This window comes from Coregonus lavaretus (genome assembly GCF_964263955.1).
Source record: "Coregonus lavaretus genome assembly, chromosome: 28".
Lineage (NCBI taxonomy): Eukaryota > Metazoa > Chordata > Actinopteri > Salmoniformes > Salmonidae > Coregonus > Coregonus lavaretus.
The window spans coordinates 12,500,535-12,521,734 of NC_140015.1; the positions used below are offsets into that span (position 1 = coordinate 12,500,535).

Consider the following 21,200-nt stretch of genomic DNA (forward strand, 5'->3'; position numbering starts at 1 on the left):
GTGCAGTAACCTTTATAGCACCTCAATTTGAACATGATTAGTCATGTCATGTAGTCGTTATTACTCATTACGAGCCCTGCAGGCTTCACTGTGAGCATGTTCTGTTCTGCGGTTAGAAAGCTTCTCCAGAGCAGCTCAGTGGGCGTAGTTACATGTGTATTCACGTCCACAGTGTCTAGTGTGAAGTGAACAAAGCCTGTGGTTCGCTAGGTTGATTGAGTTGTGATACCGCAGAGAGAGAGGAGACAGGTGTGGGATCAGATGGGAAGGCTGGCATGTGCCCATATGGGCAACATAGGTCTACACTACCAGTCAAAGGTTTGGACACACCTACTCATTCATTTCTTCAAATAGCCACCCTTTGCCTTGATGACAGCTTTGCACACTCTTGGCATTCTCTCAACCAGCTTCATGAGGTAGTCACCTGGAATGCATTTCCCCGAGTGGCGCAGTGGTCTAAGGCACTGCATCGCAATGCTAGCTGTGCCACTAGAGATCCTGGTTCAAATCCAGGCTCTGTCGTAGCCGGCCGCGACCGGGAGACCCATGGGCCGGCACACAATTGGCCCAGCGTCATCCAGGGTAGGGGAGGGACTGGTCGGCAGGGATGTAGCTCAGTTGGTAGAGCATGGCGTTTGCAACGCCAGGGTTGTGGGTTCGATTCCCATGGGGGGCCAGTATGATTTTGTATTTATTTTTTAATGAATGAACTCACTAACTGTAAGTCGCTCTGGATAAGAGCGTCTGCTAAATGACTAAAATGTAAAAATGTAATTAACAGGTGTGCCTTCTTAAAAGTTAATTTGTGGAATTTCATTCCTTCTTAATGCGTTTGAGCCAATCAGTTGTGTTGTGACAAGGTAGGGGGGTATACAGAAGATAGCCCTATTTGGTAAAAGACCAAGTCCATATTATGGCAAGAACAGCTCACATAAGCAAAGAGAAACGACAGTCCATCAATACTTTAAGACATTTCAAGAACTTTGAAAGTTTCTTCAAGTGCAGTCGCAAAAACCATCAAGCGCTATGATGAAACTGGCTTTCATGAGGACCGCCACAGGAAAGGAAGATCCAGAGTTACCTCTGCTGCAGAGGATAAGTTCATTAGAGTTACCTGTATCTGAGATTGCAGGCCAAATAAATGCTTCACAGTGTTCAAGTCACAGACACATCTCAACATCAACTGTTCAGAGGGGACTGTGTGAATCAGGCCTTCATGGTCGAATTGCTGCAAAGAAACCACTACTAAAGGACACCAATAAGAAGAAGAGACCTGCTTGGGCCAAGAAACATGAGCAATGGACATTAGACCGGTGGAAATGTGTCCTTTGGTCTGGAGTCCAAATTTGAGATTTTTGGTTCCAACCGCTGTGTCTTTGTGAGACGCGGTGTGGGTGAACAGATGATCTCCGCCTGTGTAGTTCCCACCGTAAAGCATGGAGGAGGAGGTGTGATGGTGTGGGGGTGCTTTGCTGGTGACACTGTCTGTTGGACCGCAGATTAAAGGAAAAGCAGCCAACAAATGCTCAGCATATGTGGGAACTTCTTCAAGACTGTTGGAAAAGCATTCCAGGTGAAGCTGGTTGAGAGAATGCCAAGAGTGTGCAAAGCTGTCATCAAGGCAAAGGAATCTAAAATATAAATTATATTTTGATTTGTTTAACACTTTTTTGGTTACTACATGATTCCATATGTGTTATTTCATAGTTTTGATGTCTTCACTATTATTCTACGATGTAGAAAATAGTAAACATAAAGAAAAACCCTGGAATGAGTAGGTGTGTCCAAACTTTTGACTGGTACTGTATATCAGGTTAGGTGTTGTGTGTTAGTTTCCCATTGCATTGCCCTACTGTCCCAGAGTGGCAGCTCACCCATGGTGCCTGTCTAGTACAGAGTAGACAGACGGTAGACAAACAGTAGACAGACAATAGACAAACAGTAGACAAACTGTAGAGACAGTAGACAAACAGTAGAGAGTCAGTAGATAGACAGTAGACAGACCGTAGACACCCCCTTATTCCAGCATGTGGTGCCAAGCTCAGTGTCAGCAGCAGTCAGGCCCATGATGTCTAACAGAGGCCTGTCATACAACCTTAACCCATACAGTCTGTCTGGTGCCTTTATGAAATGCCTCCATGGCCTAAATGTGCCTATCAGCCTACTGCCTGCCCATCAAACAGGACAGGAGCCTCTCGCTCACATGCATCCATATCTGTCTCACATCATCTCTATTTTCTCCCCACTACTTCCCTCTCCCGCCTCAACTGAGCCCCTCGTTGGCAGCCCAGAGACAGACAGAGGAGTGGGAGGCTAGGAGACACACAGGAGGCAGAACACAGTGGGACCACTGAGGGCAGCTCTCGCTAGCTTTTTTACCCCACTCTCTCTCTCTCTGTCTCGGTTTCTTTCTCTCTGTCCCTCTCTTTGTTCTCCCTTCAATGAAACACACTCTCTCTGTCAAGAGCATGACTCTTGCTGTGGGATGCCAGACAATGATGGCTTGAAGAGACTGAAAGAGACAGTGTTTACGACTGTCTTTGGAAGTGTGTGTGTGTGTGTGTATCTGTGTGTTCCAAGAAGTCCTTGGATGTGGTCTGTGTGGTAATTGCCTGTGTGTGTCAGTACTCAGACAGAACTAGGAGCTCTTATGTCAGCTCTCCACTAATCTAACCATGACAGGTTTATTAAGTTGACCGGCAGTGCAGCTTCAAGTGCCAAGTTATCAAGGCTTTGTTAATGCAGCTTATTCATGCTCCTGAAATGCATTGTTTTCCTCCTTTCAAGACATCCCCTTCCTTCACATGCACATTGTCAATGTCACATACACGCATGCATGCCCTCACAAGCACACAAACACACAACACACACACACACACTTCCTGTCCTCTCCCTCCGGTTTTCCCCCGAAACACGTTTATGCACTCCCCTCTGCCTAGTCCAGAATTCCTTGGCAGTGGTCTTGAGTAAACAGTGTATTTTTAGAGCTGGGAGGTCATATAGGCCCACTCTTAATCACCACATTCCCATTTTCCCACCAGCCCCCTCCGTCTCAGCTCAGACAGAGGCCCAGCAATGCACACTGGAGATGGAGAGGGGAGGAGGATAGGATGGGGACTTGAGAGAAAGATGGGCCTCTTCCCTCCCTCCACAGATACCACAAAGAGACTATCTGTGATTGCTCATTACCTACCTACAGTATGTGTTGTACAGTGAGGGAAAAAAGTATTTGATTCCCTGCTGATTTTGTACGTTTGCCCACTGACAAAGAAATGATCAGTCTATAATTTTAATGGTAGGTTTATTTGAACAGTGAGAGACAGAATAACAACAACAACAAAAAACAGAAAAACGCATGTGAAAAATGTTATAAATTGATTTGCATTTTAATGAGGGAAATAAGTATTTGACCCCCTCTCAATCAGAAAGATTTCTGGCTCCCAGGTGTCTTTTATACAGGTAACGAGCTGAGATTAGGAGCACACTCTTAAAGGGAGTGCTCCTAAGCTTAGCTTGTTACCTGTATAAAAGACACCTGTCCACAGAAGCAATCAATCAATCAGATTCCAAACTCTCCACCATGGCCAAGACCAAAGAGCTATCCAAGGATGTGTCACGAGAATTTCTAACTTTAAATAATCCCCAGAGGGTGTAAGACTCTAGATAAGAATGAATTAAACAAATTCTCCAGTCTGCAAGGGATCAGCCATTTTATTCATGAGAGCGCTCTGGCGCTAAAAACACACACAGCCTTTTTATACGCGTCCACAAAAAGGACTTTGCTCCGCCCACCTTTAGGCGGCCTGTAACTTTCCACAGTATAGAATGTTTCAACAGTTTCTAGGTCCCCTTACTATGGAATGCTCGTCTCCAACAGTTTCTAACATCTTCCCTGTTAGTGGTTCTATTGTCTTATAACTCTAACACAGTTTACACAGTTATACACTATCGGGGTGGAACACTTTAGTCATTAAAATAAACATACAAATTCATCTATCAGGATGTCAGGGACAAGATTGTAGACCTACACAAGGCTGGAATGGGCTACAAGACCATCGCCAAGCAGCTTGGTGAGAAGGTGAAAACAGTTGGTGTGATTATTCGCAAATGGAAGAAACACAAAAGAACTGTCAATCTCCCTTGGCCTGGGGCTCCATGCAAGATCTCACCTCGTGGAGTTGCAATGATCATGAGAACGGTGAGGAATCAGCCTAGAACTACACGGGAGGATCTTGTCAATGATCTCAAGGCAGCTGGGACCATAGTCACCAAGAAAACAATTGGTAACACACTACGCTGTGAAGGACTGAAATCCTGCAGCGCCTGCAAGGTCCCCCTGCTCAAGAAAGCACATATACAGGGCCGTCTGAAGTTTGCCAATGAACACCTGAATGATTCAGAGGAGAACTGGGTGAAAGTGTTGTGGTCAGATGAGACCAAAATCGAGGTCTTTGGCATCAACTCAACTCGCCGTGTTTGGAGGAGGAGGAATGCTGCCTATGACCCCAAGAACACCATCCCCACCGTCAAACATGGAGGTGGAAACATTATGCTTTGGGGTGTTTTTCTGCTAAGGGGACAGGACAACTTCACCGCATCAAAGGGACGATGGACGGGGCCATGTACCGTCAAATCTTGGGTGAGAACCTCCTTCCCTCAGCCAGGGCATTGAAAATGGGTCGTGGATGGGTATTCCAGCATGACAATGACCCAAAACACACGGCCAAGGCAACAAAGGAGTGGCTCAAGAAGAAGCACATTAAGGTCCTGGAGGGAAGATCTGCAAAGAGGAGTGGGACAAAATCCCTCCTGAGATGTGTGTAAACCTGGTGGCCAACTACAAGAAACGTCTGACCTCTGTGATTGCCAACAAGGGTTTTGCCACCAAGTACTAAGTCATGTTTTGCAGAGTGGTCAAATACTTATTTCCCTCATTCAAATGCAAATCAATTTATAACATTTTTGACATTCGTTTTTCTGGATATTTTAGTTGTTATTCTGTCTCTCACTGTTCAAATAAACCTACCATTAAAATTATAGACTGCTCATGTCTTTGTCAGTGGGCAAACGTACAAAATCAGCAGGGGATCAAATACTTTTTTCCCTTACTGTATTTGAAGGTTTCCCCAGAGACCAGTGTTTGTCTAAAAAGCCTCTGTGTTATTTGACAGTTGCTCATGTGTTTGTTCAGATGTCTAAAAAAGTCTGGGTAACTTGCATCGCTTTCACTACTGTATATGAGCCATGGTTTAAAGCTGGACATTGACCTCCTGGTTGAGCTCATCATAGCCGTGTGTGTTGTGCACTGCGGCTGTTTTACACCCCCATTTAGCCTTATCTGGACGTTTGACCCCTCGGATCACAAATCTCAACTCCCATGTCATTTCCTGGGCTGGTTACTCAGCGACTGATGTAACATAACCCTGCATGAGAGGGCTTTGATCGGGCAACCGTGGTTAGTCCCAAATGGCACCATATTCCCTATATAGTACACTACTTTTGAACAGCCTTATGGGCCCTGGTTAAAAGATGTGCACTACATAAGGAATAGGGTGCCATTTGGGACGCAAGCCATGTTCATAAGGATGCACTTTGTATTCCGGAGCGGAGCAGACCAGCAGTCTGGCTCTGACCACTGGCCTCCAAGCCCCAGAGCAAGGACACTATGTTTTTACAACTTTAATTAACATCTCGTTGCTTTAATTTGATCTGAACCAAAATCAATTACTCATCAGCTCGGCTACTCAGGCCTCCACGAGTCTGACTGAATGGTAGACTCAACAGACTCAGAACGCCCAATCCCTCTGCTCAAATATTTAGTCCAGAGAGGACATGAAAAAAACAAGATCCCCTTGTTATGTCGAGATCACATCGTATTTATCTCATGATCACGACATAACAAAAGTTATTTTCACGAGATAATCAAAAGTACCAAGCATCATCCATTAATTTGTTCAGATGCACGATAACCACCTCATCAAGGAGCCCTGTGACTGCGTTGATCGCAATGCACTCGTGGGGCATTTAAGCCCTGAACGATGCCTGACAGGTAGCACTGTCTCCCAGGCTGCGTGCCGCACCCAAGACCACAGCCAATCGCATGCAAGGAACAACACAGCTAATTTGGCTTGTCTTGTGAGCTAGCTAGTTAGCTCTTAGCTCAAGGTAAGGGACATTTAGCTCGTTAACATTCTAATTTATAAAATGATAATAAGCTCCAAACACAAATGAAAGCATGATAGCATGAAATGTACCATACCTTAGTGTAGCAATCAATAAAAACGTATGCGCTGATCCACTGTGGGCTCTGCCGCCTCAGCCACACTCTTACTCTATCATCAATACGTCCCCTCCTATTTATAGAGTTTATCTCGTGATCTCAACAAAACCATTTTTGTTATGTCATGATTATGAGAAAATTATCTTGTGATCTCGGCAAAACAACTTTTGTTATGTTGTGATCATGAGATAAATAAATTGTAATCTCAACATAACGAGATCATTAAAAAAAATTATAATATGGCCTCTCTGGACTTCCGTATATATTAGTGTGTCTTCCATCAATATGAAGCATAACAGAGATGTATATTGTCCACTCAGATCAGGATTGAGGATGCCTTGTCAGCTGGATCTGATCAGTTGCTTTATTTCCTTCCTGTTGAGTGATTGTGAAAGAGAGTGGCAGCGTGAGATTGAAACTAGGCCACACAGAGAGAGAGCGAGAGAGAGCCCAGTGGTGGTGATAATCACTGATCAAATAGAATGTTGAGCAGTCAATCAGACTTATATTTGTCCGCCCACTCTTACTCAGCCACATGAGACAACACACACATACACACACACACATAAAGTATTTACACACAGACACACAAATACACAGAGATAAGAAATGTGTGCTGTTAAGTTGTGTATCAGAAGTACAGTATATGGGGGAATGTGCATATTTGCATTCACCCAAAAGATAATTATTAATTTCCATCTCCCTCAGTCCCCCTCTCTCTCCCCCCCTCTCTCCCCCTCTCTCCTACTCTTTCTACTTACGCCTCTCTCTTCCCTTTCTCTCTTTCTTTAGTTAGCTTCCCGTTTATGTGGGGCAAACAGATGGCTTTGCTTAGCGTGCTGGTGTTTGGCCTACAGTGGAGAGACCGGAGTGGAGAGGGGGAGAAAAAGAAAGAAAGAGAGAGAGATTTAAAGAGAGAGAGATATATGCCATCTGAGCTGCAGGACTTTTCCATGTGTTCCCTTACACTTCCGTAAACAAAGCACCACAAGGGTATTTTTCCTTCTCTTACCAAATTCCTGACATCTCAAACACAAAACCCTCCTCAGGACAATGCTGGAGTGGTGCCTTACACGTCAGACCATAGTTTGCTTACTCACAACAACAAATCAATTGAAAAACCTGAAACATGAGCAGGTTAATATGGGAGTGTCTTGTCTCCTAGTCTCTTCTCCCACCTTCAGCCCTCCCTGACCGTGTCTTGTTCTCTCCACGGGGGTGTATTGTAGTGTTGGGGGGGGGGGGGTTCTGTTCGTCTGCTCTCCCTCCATGCTGTCTAATCCCTGTGTCAAATTGTTTCCTGGCCTCCACAGGAAGTCAGCACTCAAGGCCCCTCCGTCACGGCCTCAGCCGGGGCTTCTGGGAACGCGGTGGTGGGGGGAGAAGGAGGAGAGGGGCTACTGGACAGCTGTGGAAACCACAGAGCCTCATCTGTCAGAGTGCCAACATGTGCCCCCAGCTGCACTACAGCTATACACCCAACCCCCTCTACCCTCCACCCACCAACCCACCCAACTAGCACCCACCCACCACCAGGGCTCTCTCCCGTGAAATGAAACCAGCCTGGGCCACTAACCCCCCACACCTGAGCCCCGACTCCCCCCTCCATCCAGCCATGGAAGCTTGTTTTGGATAGTTGGTTCACACCACTCATTCACAAGCCCCTCTTTAGTCCATTAGCAGAGTTTAAGCACTACTTTGGGACAGTGTGGGCAGCTGGGCGCAGATCTGCCTGTTAAAACCTCTAAAAGTCTAAGCTTTTTTGGGGCGGGGGTTCTACTGAGCTAACATATGGAATTGTTTTAAGATGGTCATACCATGGATCATTTAGCTATTTTTATCTATTTTCTACCCACTTTTTCTCCCCAATTTCGAGTCATGCGTCCTCCGAAACATGGCCCGCCAAGCCACGCTGCTTCTTAACACCCGCTCGCTTAACCCGGAAGCCAGCCACACCAATGTGTCAGAGGAAACGCTGTTCAACTGACGACTGAAGTTATCTTGCAGGCGCCTGGCCCGCCACAAGGAGTCACTAGAGCGCGATGAGCCAAAGAAAGCCCCCCGGCCAAACCCTCCCCTAACCCGGACGACGATGGGCCAATTGTGCGCAGCCCTATGGGACTCCCGGTCACGGCCGGCTGTGACACAGCCTGGGATCGAACCCCAGACTGTAATGACGCCTCAACACTGCGATGCAGTGCCTTAGACCGCTGCGCCACTCGGGTGGCCCATGTTTGAACTTCTAACAGAAATGTGTTGGATAGCCTCCTCTGCTTACCAAAATGTCATAGACTCACACCCACCCACCCAACTTATTGTCCTCGACACAAAGTTGCCTACCTCCCAAACCTATAGCATATGGGCTTCAACGTTATAACAAGCCCCTGTGTCTTCTGGACTTTGATGTGGCAATGCCTGTGTCTACAGTAAGTCACAAAGGCAGATTGGCCTGGGGACCCAGATTGAAGTTGAAGGTCAGGCTTGTTTGGACAGAGACAGAGTAAAAGGTTTTCTGGAGGGTTTGAGCCCGCCCCTCTCCTTTCTTTCTCCCATTTCCCTCCACTTTTCCCTCGTTTCCCTCAACTTAAATCTTTCAAATGATCTCTCTTGAAACCTGCCTCGTGCTAGTTTTGAAATGAGTAATTTTCCATATCTGGTTAGTGGTTAGGGTTATCCTCCCACACAATATTGTTCCTCAGGGTTGTTATGTAATACATTTTAAAAAGCAGATAAATAAAATTGTTGCTGGCCAAATTGACCGGGAGAAAAAACAACGGTAGGAAGGCTATCAGCGTGTCACCCACCACTTTACAATGTGAGCTGGAGGCAGTATGCATTTTGAAAACATACTTAATTGTTTGAAACCTGAATGTCTTACTTCATATTATGAGGCATGTCTTACCTTGCTTGAAAATCTGACCATAGAAAGGTGGAGGCAATTATTTGATAAAGACTTTATAGGCAGTGCGTGAGTTTAAAGTTTGGGGAAGCATAGGCCTACAATTTATCCTACCATTTATACCAATCTGTTGGTCAGTTATGATTTTCATATGTGCATTTTCATGGAACAGTTTCATTTCAATAATAATGTTTTCGGTTCTCTAAATCATTGTCACGTGGATCATAAAAATCTTAATTTTTGAGCTCCCTCAACATTAACAAGACCAAAAAAACAGACCCATGCTCATTGCTCACATGGATCACTCCAAACAAAAGACAAGGAAAAAATGGACAACTCGTAAATGATGGATGTGAAATAAACCTAAACTTGTTCTCAACTGGCTCACCTGGTTAAATAAAGGTGAAAAAACAAACAAACAAACAAAAACAAAATTATAAAAGTTAAAATTCAACTAATGCAAGAGGACCAGCCTCTGCCATATGACACATTGATACACCGTGATCATTGGAGGCTAAATAGCCTAAATGAGAGCATGGAACTCAGAGATGGCCAATGCAGCTGTTGGCCTATAACTTCCATTGTCAACAAAGTAAAAATACATTAAAAATTGTAGAAAATATACTGATGAAAATTCAGGTTCTTTCAATAACATTAATCTCTCTACTCCACCTGTCTGCCTCCCTTTCTATACAGTGGGGGGGGGGGGGGGGGGTATTTAGTCAGCCACCAATTGTGCAAGTTCTCCCACTTAAAAAGATGAGAGAGGCCTGTAATTTTCATCATAGGTACACGTCAACTATGACAGACAAAATGAGAAAAAAAAATTCCAGAAAATCACAATGTAGGATTTTTAATGAATTTATTTGCAAATTATGGTGGAAAATAAGTATTTGGTCAATAACAAAAGTTTCTCAATACTTTGTTATATACCCTTTGTTGGCAATGACACAGGTCAAACGTTTTCTGTAAGTCTTCACAAGGTTTTCACACACTGTTGCTGGTAATTGGCCCATTCCTCCATGCAGATCTCCTCTAGAGCAGTGATGTTTTGGGGCTGTCGCTGGGCAACACGGACTTTCAACTCCCTCCAAAGATTTTCTATGGGGTTGAGATCTGGAGACTGGCTAGGCCACTCCAGGACCTTGAAATGCTTCTTACGAAGCCACTCCTTCGTTGCCCGGGCGGTGTGTTTGGGATCATTGTCATGCTGAAAGACCCAGCCACGTTTCATCTTCAATGCCCTTGCTGATGGAAGGAGGTTTTCACTCAAAATCTCACGATACATGGCCCCATTCATTCTTTCCTTTACACAGATCAGTCGTCCTGGTCCCTTTGCAGAAAAACAGCCCCAAAGCATGATGTTTCCACCCCCATGCTTCACAGTAGGTATGGTGTTCTTTGGATGCAACTCAGCATTCTTTGTCCTCCAAACACGACGAGTTGAGTTTTTACCATAAAGTTCTATTTTGGTTTCATCTGACCATATGACATTCTCCCAATCCTCTTCTGGATCATCCAAATGCACTCTAGCAAACTTCAGATGGGCCTGGACATGTACTGGCTTAAGCAGGGGGACACGTCTGGCACTGCAGGATTTGAGTCCCTGGCGGCGTAGTGTGTTACTGATGGTAGGCTTTGTTACTTTGGTCCCAGCTCTCTGCAGGTCATTCACTAGGTCCCCCCGTGTGGTTCTGGGATTTTTGCTCACCGTTCTTGTGATCATTTTGACCCCGCGGGGTGAGATCTTGCGTGGAGCCCCAGATCGAGGGAGATTATCAGTGGTCTTGTATGTCTTCCATTTCCTAATAATTGCTCCCACAGTTGATTTCTTCAAACCAAGCTGCTTACCTATTGCAGATTCAGTCTTCCCAGCCTGGTGCAGGTCTACAATTTTGTTTCTGGTGTCCTTTGACAGCTCTTTGGTCTTGGCCATAGTGGAGTTTGGAGTGTGACTGTTTGAGGTTGTGGACAGGTGTCTTTTATACTGATAACAAGTTCAAACAGGTGCCATTAATACAGGTAACGAGTGGACAGAGGAGCCTCTTAAAGAAGAAGTTACAGGTCTGTGAGAGCCAGAAATCTTGCTTGTTTGTAGGTGACCAAATACTTATTTTCCACCATAATTTGCAAATAAATTCATTAAAAATCCTACAATGTGATTTTCTGGATTTATTTTTCTCAATTTGTCTGTCATAGTTGACGTGTACCTATGATGAAAATTACAGGCCTCTCTCATCTTTTTAAGTGGTCCTAGTCATAGACAGTCCTAGTCATATTAGCAACCCATCCTATTTGTTGCATCTTTAGATTCACACTCTTTCTAAGTTTCTAACTGAGATTTTCATTTCTGTCATACACCGCTTGCATCAGGTGCACTGTTTAGAATGGTGTTTTCCCTTTTTCCCGCAAATTGCATTTTGGCAAATGTTTGAAAATGACGTTTTATTGGCTGCTTCATTACAGGAGTTGCATGTTTTGTTAAGATGAATTACCATAATATAAATATGATTTCTGTCAATCTGAGCATGTGGGTGGATGCCCTAATGGGTTAAACACCCAATGCATATGTGTCCTTTATATTTCTCAAATAGCCGGTAAATTAAAATCTTCCCAGTCACGTTGTCCGGCGCCACTATTTCCTAACGGAAACCCTGGTGCATACATACAGTAGCCTATAGCTTTAGGGAATTGACCCATTTCAAGGCTAGAAGGTTGCTGGTTTATGTTTTGGGAGGAACATAGCTAACATATTGCTTTTGTACCCTTGAGCAAGGCCAAAACTATAGAGGTACCAATCCAGGGCTGGTTTGTACCGGTGCTTTCCAGAGTTTGTACGTTTGCCCCCATGCAGACAATAGCACAAAATGATCCTAGGCTTTGATATCAAGACCCCCACATACCAACACGCTATCCCCTAGCTGGCTGCGTTGGCTTTTTCTATAGATCCAAATCAGTGCATTGAGTTCTCCATTTAAATGACTGTATATAGGTCTGTCTGCATCTGTTTCTGCAGCAAGGGTTATTCGCAGACTCAAAAAGAGCTCAAAAAGAGCCGTCCTCAGATTTCTGGATGTATTTTTATGTATTTAAGAGAAGAGGGATATGCTCCGATACACGGGACTGCGTTACTGTTTGAATGCTGCAGTCGCTCTTGGGCTTAGCTGCAGAGGTAGACTGGGTGTAGTATGACAGGGCTCTGACCCTCTGATGTCTCTCTGATATTTCCCCTGCTGAATCAGTCATACACTGTCAGGGCCAGTGTGGTATAGTGTTTCCCTGTGTGTCTGAGCATCAGCCTAAATTAGAGACTGATACACACACAGATTTTCCAACTGCTGTACAGTCTGAAACAGGCAAACGTATTGACACAAGAATCAACTAGTGGATAGTGGGATAGTGAGACACTTTGAGCAGGTGTCATGTATTCTAGATGAACAGTCAGCACAGTCCTGTAAGCTGAGTTGAGCAGGATAGGATATATTCAGACTCATTGATTAGGTATGCCTTCCATAAGGAATAACCTTCCACAATCATCTGATCAATAATTACAGCCCAGAGAAACGCTATCTAAGACTGTACATGGGGGGATGGAGGGCCGCCTGCTAGAACTCATTTCCTGCCTGGTGTTTTCAGAGGAAGGAAGGCGGGTTTGTCCCTTCATACCTCACACGCTGGTTTGACGCAGGAAATAGAGAAAATAAACAAGTAATTAGATAAATAAATGAGCATAGATAAACCTTTATAAACAATTGAATGGGCTGGAAATGGGCCTTGGCCAGCGATTACAAGCAGAGCTCTCAGTCGTCCAAAACATTGCCTGCCTGGCCAGATGTCTGAAACTAATGTCACTTTACAGTCCAAAGTCCTCGCCACCACCATGTGGTGGCTTTTCTTTTTACAAGGCTTCTTCGACAGTGGCCCTTGAGAAAGAGAGAGAGGAGAGAGAGCATTTCACAACAGTTTCCCATAATTCCCAGATGTTTTTGATGTTCGTTATGTGTTTGATTAGCTGATTAGCTGACAACAGTGTGACCTTTTGAACTCTCTCTCTCTCTCTCTCTCTCTCTCTGGCCTGGGACTGCCTGGCTGGCTTTGAGTCAGTCCGGCGTCGCTCTGTCACGTTTATTTTCAGTCCTCCGCTTCTCTCCACTCCGCTATGCCCGCCAGCCCAACCAATATAAAAGAGACGAGCTGTCCACAGTGGCGTGGTATGCATGCAGAGAAGGATATTCACAGCACTTCAACTTGTCCCCCTCTCCTCTCTCACTTAGAGTGTCAGAGAGGCTTAGTGTTGGCAGAGAGTCATTTTGGGGTTGGGTGTGTGTGGTTACCCTCCTCCCCTCGACTCAGAGCCAATAGGGTATGGGGGGGGGGGGGGGTGCAGCCTTGACTGTGGGGGTGTACGATGCAGTTATTTACCACCTCTGTCTGTCTCACCCAGACACAGTTTGTCAGAGGTTCCTGATGAGATGAAGAGTCTGATCATAGAGAAGAGCAAGATGGGCCTGGAGGAAGACCCTGAGCTGCTGGTCAAAGGTGAGCCTGCCTGCCTGCCTGACACACTTCTACACCATCCCTCTATTCTCTCTCTCTTTTCTCTTTGTGTAGCTGTCGTGTTCCAGTTCTAGTGATTTGCATGTACAGTAATAACAGTTGTGTGTGTGTGATGATAACGTTCACTCATCCAAGAGCATTAGCCAAGCTTTAGCTCAGTGCATGTTTGAGGTGTTATCGCTGAATAAGTAGACCATACTGTACTACTGTACTGTACACTTCACGGTCCACAGCTGAGCCCTCACACGCACACACACATCACTCTGCCCCCAGTAATCATGTAATGATGACCATCAGCAGAATTAAGAGCCTTGCGTGTCTAACGCTTTTCAAGGAGTGATCTCACAGGCTATTCATGTGTGCTTTTCCTGCTACTGAAGCGGTTGCAGTAAAATGCCAGCGCTTGGATAAGTTACGTCCTCTTTGGGATGGCGGCAGCCTGATCGGCTAATTCTGACAGCAGTTACCATGCAGCACCCCTGGCTGGCTGGCTGCACCCCTCCTCCCTCTGTTCCGATGTCTGAGACCGGGGGGTGCATTCCTTCCCAATCGGAGGATGGATACTTCCCCTGGGCCCCTGGGGTGGCTATGTGCCTTGGCATTCCTTCTCTTCAGTCGGGCCATCCTCCCCACCAACCCCCGCCATCTCCACCACCACTGTGTAGACTGTAGACGCTCCAGGACATGTGAAGGCCTTGTTCTGTTATCTTTCCCCGTGCCCTTGTTGTGTGCACGGATACATTTTCAAATGCTCCCTCCATTAAGGGTGTCCCTGGCTATTTGGTGTGGTTTTCAATGGGACATCCTCAGGCAACTGGGGCCAAGTGTTGCCTCGCTGTCTAAAATAGGCCACCAACCGTGCAGAGACAGAGAGAGAGAGACAGAGAGGAAAATATATAGAGAGAGAGATTGACGGAGCGAGGGAGCGAGAAACTCCTAGACAGAATGCAGTAATGAGCATTAATTACATTCCCCTGTTTTTTAATGCACAGTCAAACTGAACAATTTTAGCTACATATGACATTAGAGTGGCCAGTACTCCAGTAATTTGGAAAGTGATTCAGTCTACTCCATTGCAATCGTTTCCTTTTCTGTTTGGATCTCTGTCTAATTCTGTTCAGCCCATAATCCTAGTGTTGAAGCTCATTAAAGCTCTGTGCCCTTATTGATGACTGTTTGTTATCAGATACTTTTTAATCTCCCCCAAATCTCTAAAACAAACAGAAAGTATACACAGAGATAGAAGGACAGAACACTACCATAGAGAGACAGACTCCAGTGTTTGCTCAGTCTGCGTTTAAGGGGACAGGGCCAGTGTTAGGGGTCTGGGGTCACAAATGAAACAAATTAAGGGCGAGCCGTGGCCCCCATGAGACGCATTAGCAGGCCAGAGAGATGGGATCCAGATGGAGGACCGTGGGGGGGAGGGGTAGGTAGAGGGTCCTGACCGGGACTCTTCTTTCACCCTTTCTCTCTCTCTCTCTTGCGATGTCTTTCTCTCTCTTCTCCTCACTGCCTTTCCTTCTCTTTCTCTACTTTTCTCACTCCCTCTGTCCCTCTTCCTCTCACTCTCTCTCTCTCTCTCTCTCTCTCTCACTCTCTCTCTCTTTCTTTCCTTCTCTCTCTCCTTCCTCTCTCCCTCCCTCCAAAGTAGGCCGTCTCTCTATCTCACTGTCTCAAAAAGAGCAGCAGCAGGACATCCTGTGTGACTGACAAAGGTGTCTCTCCGCTAACCAGTCCACCCAGACCCCTCCAACCCCCTACCCAATCCGTCATCATCCCCACCCAATCCCGTCCTGTCTTACCTCATAGTTTTATTTATCCATTTCATGTTGGTTTTTATGCTCCTGTTGATGTGGTGTTAATTACCTCAGAGTCCTGTGCTCAGGACTATATTGGGTGGGTTTATAGTGTGTTCCAGGCTGCCACTAAGATCATATTGAGCCACTCTGAAAGGGGAAACAGAATGAGACGTGTGTAGACTCCCACTCTGACTGGCCCCCTCCAGGTCTATGGGTTGTAACATGGGGGATGGTAGCAATGGGGGCTCTGCATGTAGGGAAACCCACTTTAAGGCAGGAAGAAAGGGAGCAGAGAGAAGAGAAAGAAAAAGGGGAGTTGGGGCGGGGGGAGAGATGAAAGAGGGAGAGACTGAGCGGAGAGAAAAGAGCTGTAGGGAAAGCGAGGGAGATCTGACAGGTGGCATGCAGCTTGCTAACCACAGAGGAAGCTGTGACGCTGATCTAAGAAGTTAGCCCAATGAACATGGCACTGCTGTACCCATAAACACACACACACACATGCACACACACACACATTCAACGGATGGCACAGCCACATAACCCTTTCCCCGCCCTCACCATAGCTCCCTGCTCCAGGTTTGGGCCAGGTGACCAGCCAGGGCCCTCTGCCAGCCTATCCATCAGCCCTCACTGTGAACTCTGACCTCTGACCATGACTGCTCTCTCATTTTACCCCTCCCTCTCACTGCCACCTCTCTCTCCATCCCTCTCTCTCTCTTCCCCGCTCGCTTTCTGTCCCTCTCTCTCTTCGGGCAGCCCCTAGCTGGAGCTTGGCCAAACCGGTTTATTTACCCTCAGCTCTGTGAGATTAAATATTTAGAGGGAACAATTTGTACACATAGGCCGCGTCCCAAATGTCACACTATTCTCTATATAATGCACTACTTTTGACCAGAGACCTATGGTCCCTGGTCAAAAGTAGTGTACAACATAGGGAATAGTGTTCCATTTGGGACACAATCAGTGTGGTGCTACATGCCTGGTGTTTGGTAACACTACAGCTGCTTCCCCTTCTGGACATGGGTAGTACACTATATATACAAAAGTATGTGGACACCCCTTTAAATGAGTGGATTCAGATACTTCAGCCACACCCTTTGCTGACAGGTTTATAAAATCGAGCACACAGCCATGCAATCTCCATAGACAAACATTGACAGTAGAATGGCCTTATTGAAGAGCTCAGTGACTTTCAACGTGGCACCGTTATAGGATGCCACCTTTCCAACAAGTCAGTTCATCATATCTCTGTCCTGTTAGAGCTGCCCCGGTCAACTGTAAATTCTGTTATTGTGAAGTGGAAACGTCTAGGAGCAACAACGGCTCAGCCGCGAAGTGGTACAGAGCCCTGACCTGACCTCAATCCCATCTAACACCTTTGGGATGAATTGGAACGCTGACTGCGAGCCAGGCCTAATTGCACAACATCAGTGCCTGACCTCAATAATGCTCTTGTGGCTGAATGGAAGCAAGACCCCGTAGCAATGTTCCAACATCTAGTGGAAAGCCTTACCAGAAGAGTGGAGGCTGTTATAGCAGCAAAAGGGGGACCAACTCCATATTAATATCCATTATTTTGGAATGAGATGTTCGACGAGCCATGTAGTGTACATCCACTTCATGTAAAGCTGGACACTGCAGACCAGGGTCCTGTTCAGTAGTGACCAAACACAAACAGTTATTCAGGTAAGTTTCAAACCGTTTTGTCTCGTTCTGTGCCTACTGAACACCACCCAGTTCTGAGGGCGATGTTTATGTGATAGGGGTGGAATGGAGGTGAAGGGAGCCAGGAGAATGTATCAGCCTCTCTTTCTCTCTCTCTCTCTCTCTCCCTCCCTCCCTCCTTCTCTGGGCGTTAATGTAAGATCTCTTCCTGCTACTCCACCACCAGAACTGTTCTCTAACCTCCCGGCTTTCTTCCTTCAGTCTTTCTTCCAGCTGTAATTATCCAGGCCTTAATGTCTGACTATACCATTAGCTGTTATTTTTAACCTGTTCTGCATATTATATACATATTTGATGTCTGATGGGTTCAACCTCTTAGTGATTATGTTCAGCCCAGACTAATTAACCCTTCAATTCAACCCAATAAGACACACACACACACAGGTGCACACACGCAAACACACACACACACACACACACACACACACACAGGTGCACAGGTGCACAGGTGCACATGCGCAAACACACACACACATACACATACACACACACACACACACACACTATCATGTGCAGATCTTTTATTATTAGGCTACCGTTTTGATAACATCTTTCTTTCTCACACACATTCACACACTGAAATAATCAGTCTCCTGAGTGGCGCAGTGGTCTAAGGCACTGCATCGCAGTGCTAGCTGTGCCACTAGAGATCCTGGTTCGAATCCAGGCTCTGTCGCAGCCGGCCGCGACCGGGAGACTCATGGGCGGCGCACAATTGGCCTAGCGTTGTCCAGGGTAGGGGAGGGAATGGCCGGCAGTGATGTAGCTCAGTTGATAGAGCATGGCGTTTGCAACGCCAGGGTTGTGGGTTCGATTCCCACGGGGGACCAGTTTGAAAAAAAAAAAATACTAAAAAAATATATATGTATTCACTAACTGTAAGTCGCTCTGGATAAGAGCGTCTGCTAAATGACGTAAATGTAAATCATGTTCTGACGTCAACTGTGTGGGAACCTAGTCATGTAATATCCAAGAAATGTCCCCTTTCTTTGTGTGTGTGTGTGTGTGTGTGTGTGTAGGCTGGCTGTTCCGGGAGGTGCGTGGAAGCTGGATCAAGCAGCGGTGCTACTGGTTTGTACTGAGCCAGGACTCCTTAGACTACTACAGCAGCTCAGAGAGAGGAGCCCGCAGACTGGGAACACTGGTACTCACCAACCTCTGCTCTGTCATCTGGCCAGACAAACAGACCTTCAAGGAGACGGGTGAGTGCCACTCACACACGCACACACTGAAACATGAGCATGAACACGCATACACACAGACAGACACATGAGCATGAATACACAGACAGACACATGCATTCTGGCGTGTATAGACACACACACACACTCTCTCTCTCTCTCTCTGATTCATACACACCAACTCCATGCCATCCCAAATTCCCTGATTGGTCCCCTATCCTTATGCGGTTCAATTATCAAATATTGGTAAAGATCTCAAAGCGGTCGTAATGTGAGGATTTACGGTCTCCTCTCAGTTCCTGTGAGCCCAGTACACCCAGAGGAAGTCTGGAAATCCCAGTCCACTTTTCTCTCCACAACTTGGGTTTGTCTGGAACCCTCTGCTTTGAGTCATCAGCACCAGAATGGCCCTTTACCATTTAACACCCTGAATGACAGGAATCGGAGAGGAAGTACAGGTGAAAGGCTATTGTTGTGTGAAGAGAGAGAGAGAGAGGGGGATGACTCGGACTAGGAGTTTTTCTGTTAATCACCCACGATATACGCACGCACACTCACACACAGGGCCCTCTGTGTCTGTATGGAGGGGATTGTACCTTCGCCTGCTGACTTTAGACAACCACTTAAAACCTCCAGGAGAAAAAAAACCTAACCCAACTATTCCCCTAAATCTGCTCTGGGACTTTCCTGCAGAGAAGTGTGTACTCTGTTTTGCTTTTTGGCCTGTTTTGTCTTGCCCTCAGTCTTAAGTACAGCTCACTGGTGGCTGTGTGTTCTGTCTGTGTTTCTCTATGAGCCACTGAGTAAATCTGTCCCGGCAGAGTGGTATGGACCTAACGGCTTCCACCTTATCTCCTTACCAGGGGAGTTGGGGCGGGGGGAGAGTTCCCCTTTTTGACCCAATATCTACTTCCACCTTTCTATCTCACATATGTTCACTTGTGCGATAGCAGTGAATGGGGTCAAACACACACAAACACACACACTTTAGCCTCACTTGGCTAAACAAAAGTAAATCAGTATGCCAAGTCACGTAGCTAGCAGGAGATCACATGGTAACAAACTCAGGTTATGATTGGCCTGGGGGTCCACACTGCCTATAGCATGTCTAGTACAGTTAGAGAGAGGGCTTTCTCTATTCTTACAGGAGGCCAGGTTGTTGTGCCAGGAGAGGACACACACACCGAAGGATTAGCACTTCCCTTCTGTCCTGACTTGGTTGTAGTCATTGTGTTTTGGTTGGGCTTAGTGGCTAATAAAGTTGGGAGCCCCTCTCGGGATGACCGCTGACCTCAGTGAAACCCAGAGAAGAAGTGAGTGAGCAGGAGTCACACCAGATATGTGGAGTGTCCCATGTCCAGACCACATGAGAGAGAGAGAGTGGAGCAGGCTTCCTTATTTTCTGAAACCACAGTTATTACATAAGTATAGGCCTTGGATTCTGCTCTCTTAATAATAATAATAATATGCCATTTAGCAGACGCTTTTATCCAAAGCGACTTACAGTCATGCGTGCATACATTTTTGCGTATGGGTGGTCCCGGGGATCGAACCCACTACCTTGGCGTTGCAAGCGCCGTGCTCTACCAGCTGAGCTACAGAGGACCACTTAGGACCTCTCTATAGCTTTCTTGTTCTTTGAAAGTTCAGTTTCAGTTTTTTCATGTTTATTCATGCATTCATTGCACGATACACTGATGACTGACTTCCCTGTGCCTGTGTGTGTTCAGGCTACTGGTGCATCACAGTGTATGGGCGTAAGCACTGCTACAGGTTGTACACCAAGCACTTCAACGAGGCTGTGCACTGGGCCTGCGCTGTCCAGAAGGTCATCGACACCAAAGCACCCGTGGAGACGCCCACTCAGCTCCTGATCCGAGACATCGAGGTGAGACACACACACACACACACACTGCTTCACGCCATCTCGCTGCCCGCCCCAGACCAGACCACTGCCAAACTGCCGATGACAAGGGTCACCAAACACAGACAGCAGCAACACAACGGCCATTATACCTCCGCTCTGTCACCACAGTAACCGCGCGACCACACTGGGCCGCGAGTCCAAAGTGTCCTCCAATTGTCGTTGCTGCTGCCTCCAGGGAATTACCTTATTCCACCAAGCTGTTAGGGGAGAGGAGGCACCCCATAAAAGTTCCACCGGAAGACTTGTTCTGCCCTATTTTAAGGAACGTGTCATTTTTAGAGGCAAAAGGGTGGAAGAAGAGGTTGTGCAAGGCAAAGCGTCATATTTGGACCTGGTCCAGGGGAGTGTACGTGTGTGCCCACAGAAACATGTCTCACTTAACAGTTGAATGAGACACAGCAAGGTCTTCTATTTTTAAAGTATGATTCCATTCAACACTAAGACAAAGTCTAAGAGAAAAATCCAGACCACGCTCTGCCATCACTTTGGAATTCACCAAGTCGTGTGAAGTCTATGCTTGTTTGCTATTCTGAGTTTGTGTGTTGTTGTGTTTGTGTTTTGTACCCAGTGTGTGTATTCTTGTAAATGTACCCTTCGACCACTTGACTTCTGTCTGGCCTCTTATCACGTGAGAAGGTGTTTAAAGTAGCCCATTGTGTGTGTGTGTGTGTGTGTGTGTGTGTGTGTGTGTGCGTGTGTGTGCGCATGTGTGTGTGTGCGTGCATGTGAATGCATGCATGGTGTGTTTCCCCTAACCCATTCCCAGTACCCTCCTGCTGGGTTGTAGAGGGCGTTGTGCGTGCATATGAGAGGGACACCCATATTTGTA

General features: G+C 46.3%; 2 protein-coding genes across 2 annotated transcripts in view; one reads left to right on the plus strand and one right to left on the minus strand.

Annotated features, from left to right (window-relative positions):
- The window catches only part of LOC311104446 (pleckstrin homology domain-containing family H member 3-like), a 35,640-nt gene extending 14,583 nt beyond the window's left edge, over nt 1-21,057 (plus strand). Inside the window, exons 3-5 of the mRNA XM_084146284.1 lie at nt 13,624-13,718; nt 18,283-18,465; nt 20,175-21,057. Of these exons, the coding sequence (XP_084002410.1) occupies nt 13,624-13,718; nt 18,283-18,465; nt 20,175-20,482 (586 nt within the window). The 3' untranslated portion in view covers nt 20,483-21,057. The remainder of the gene's footprint in view (nt 1-13,623; nt 13,719-18,282; nt 18,466-20,174) is intronic.
- Nucleotides 1-21,200, minus strand: part of LOC311104443 (zinc finger protein 385C-like) — a gene marked incomplete at both ends in the record, with an annotated part of 664,983 nt that overhangs the window by 475,856 nt on the left and 167,927 nt on the right. The gene's annotated exons all lie outside the window — the stretch shown is intronic.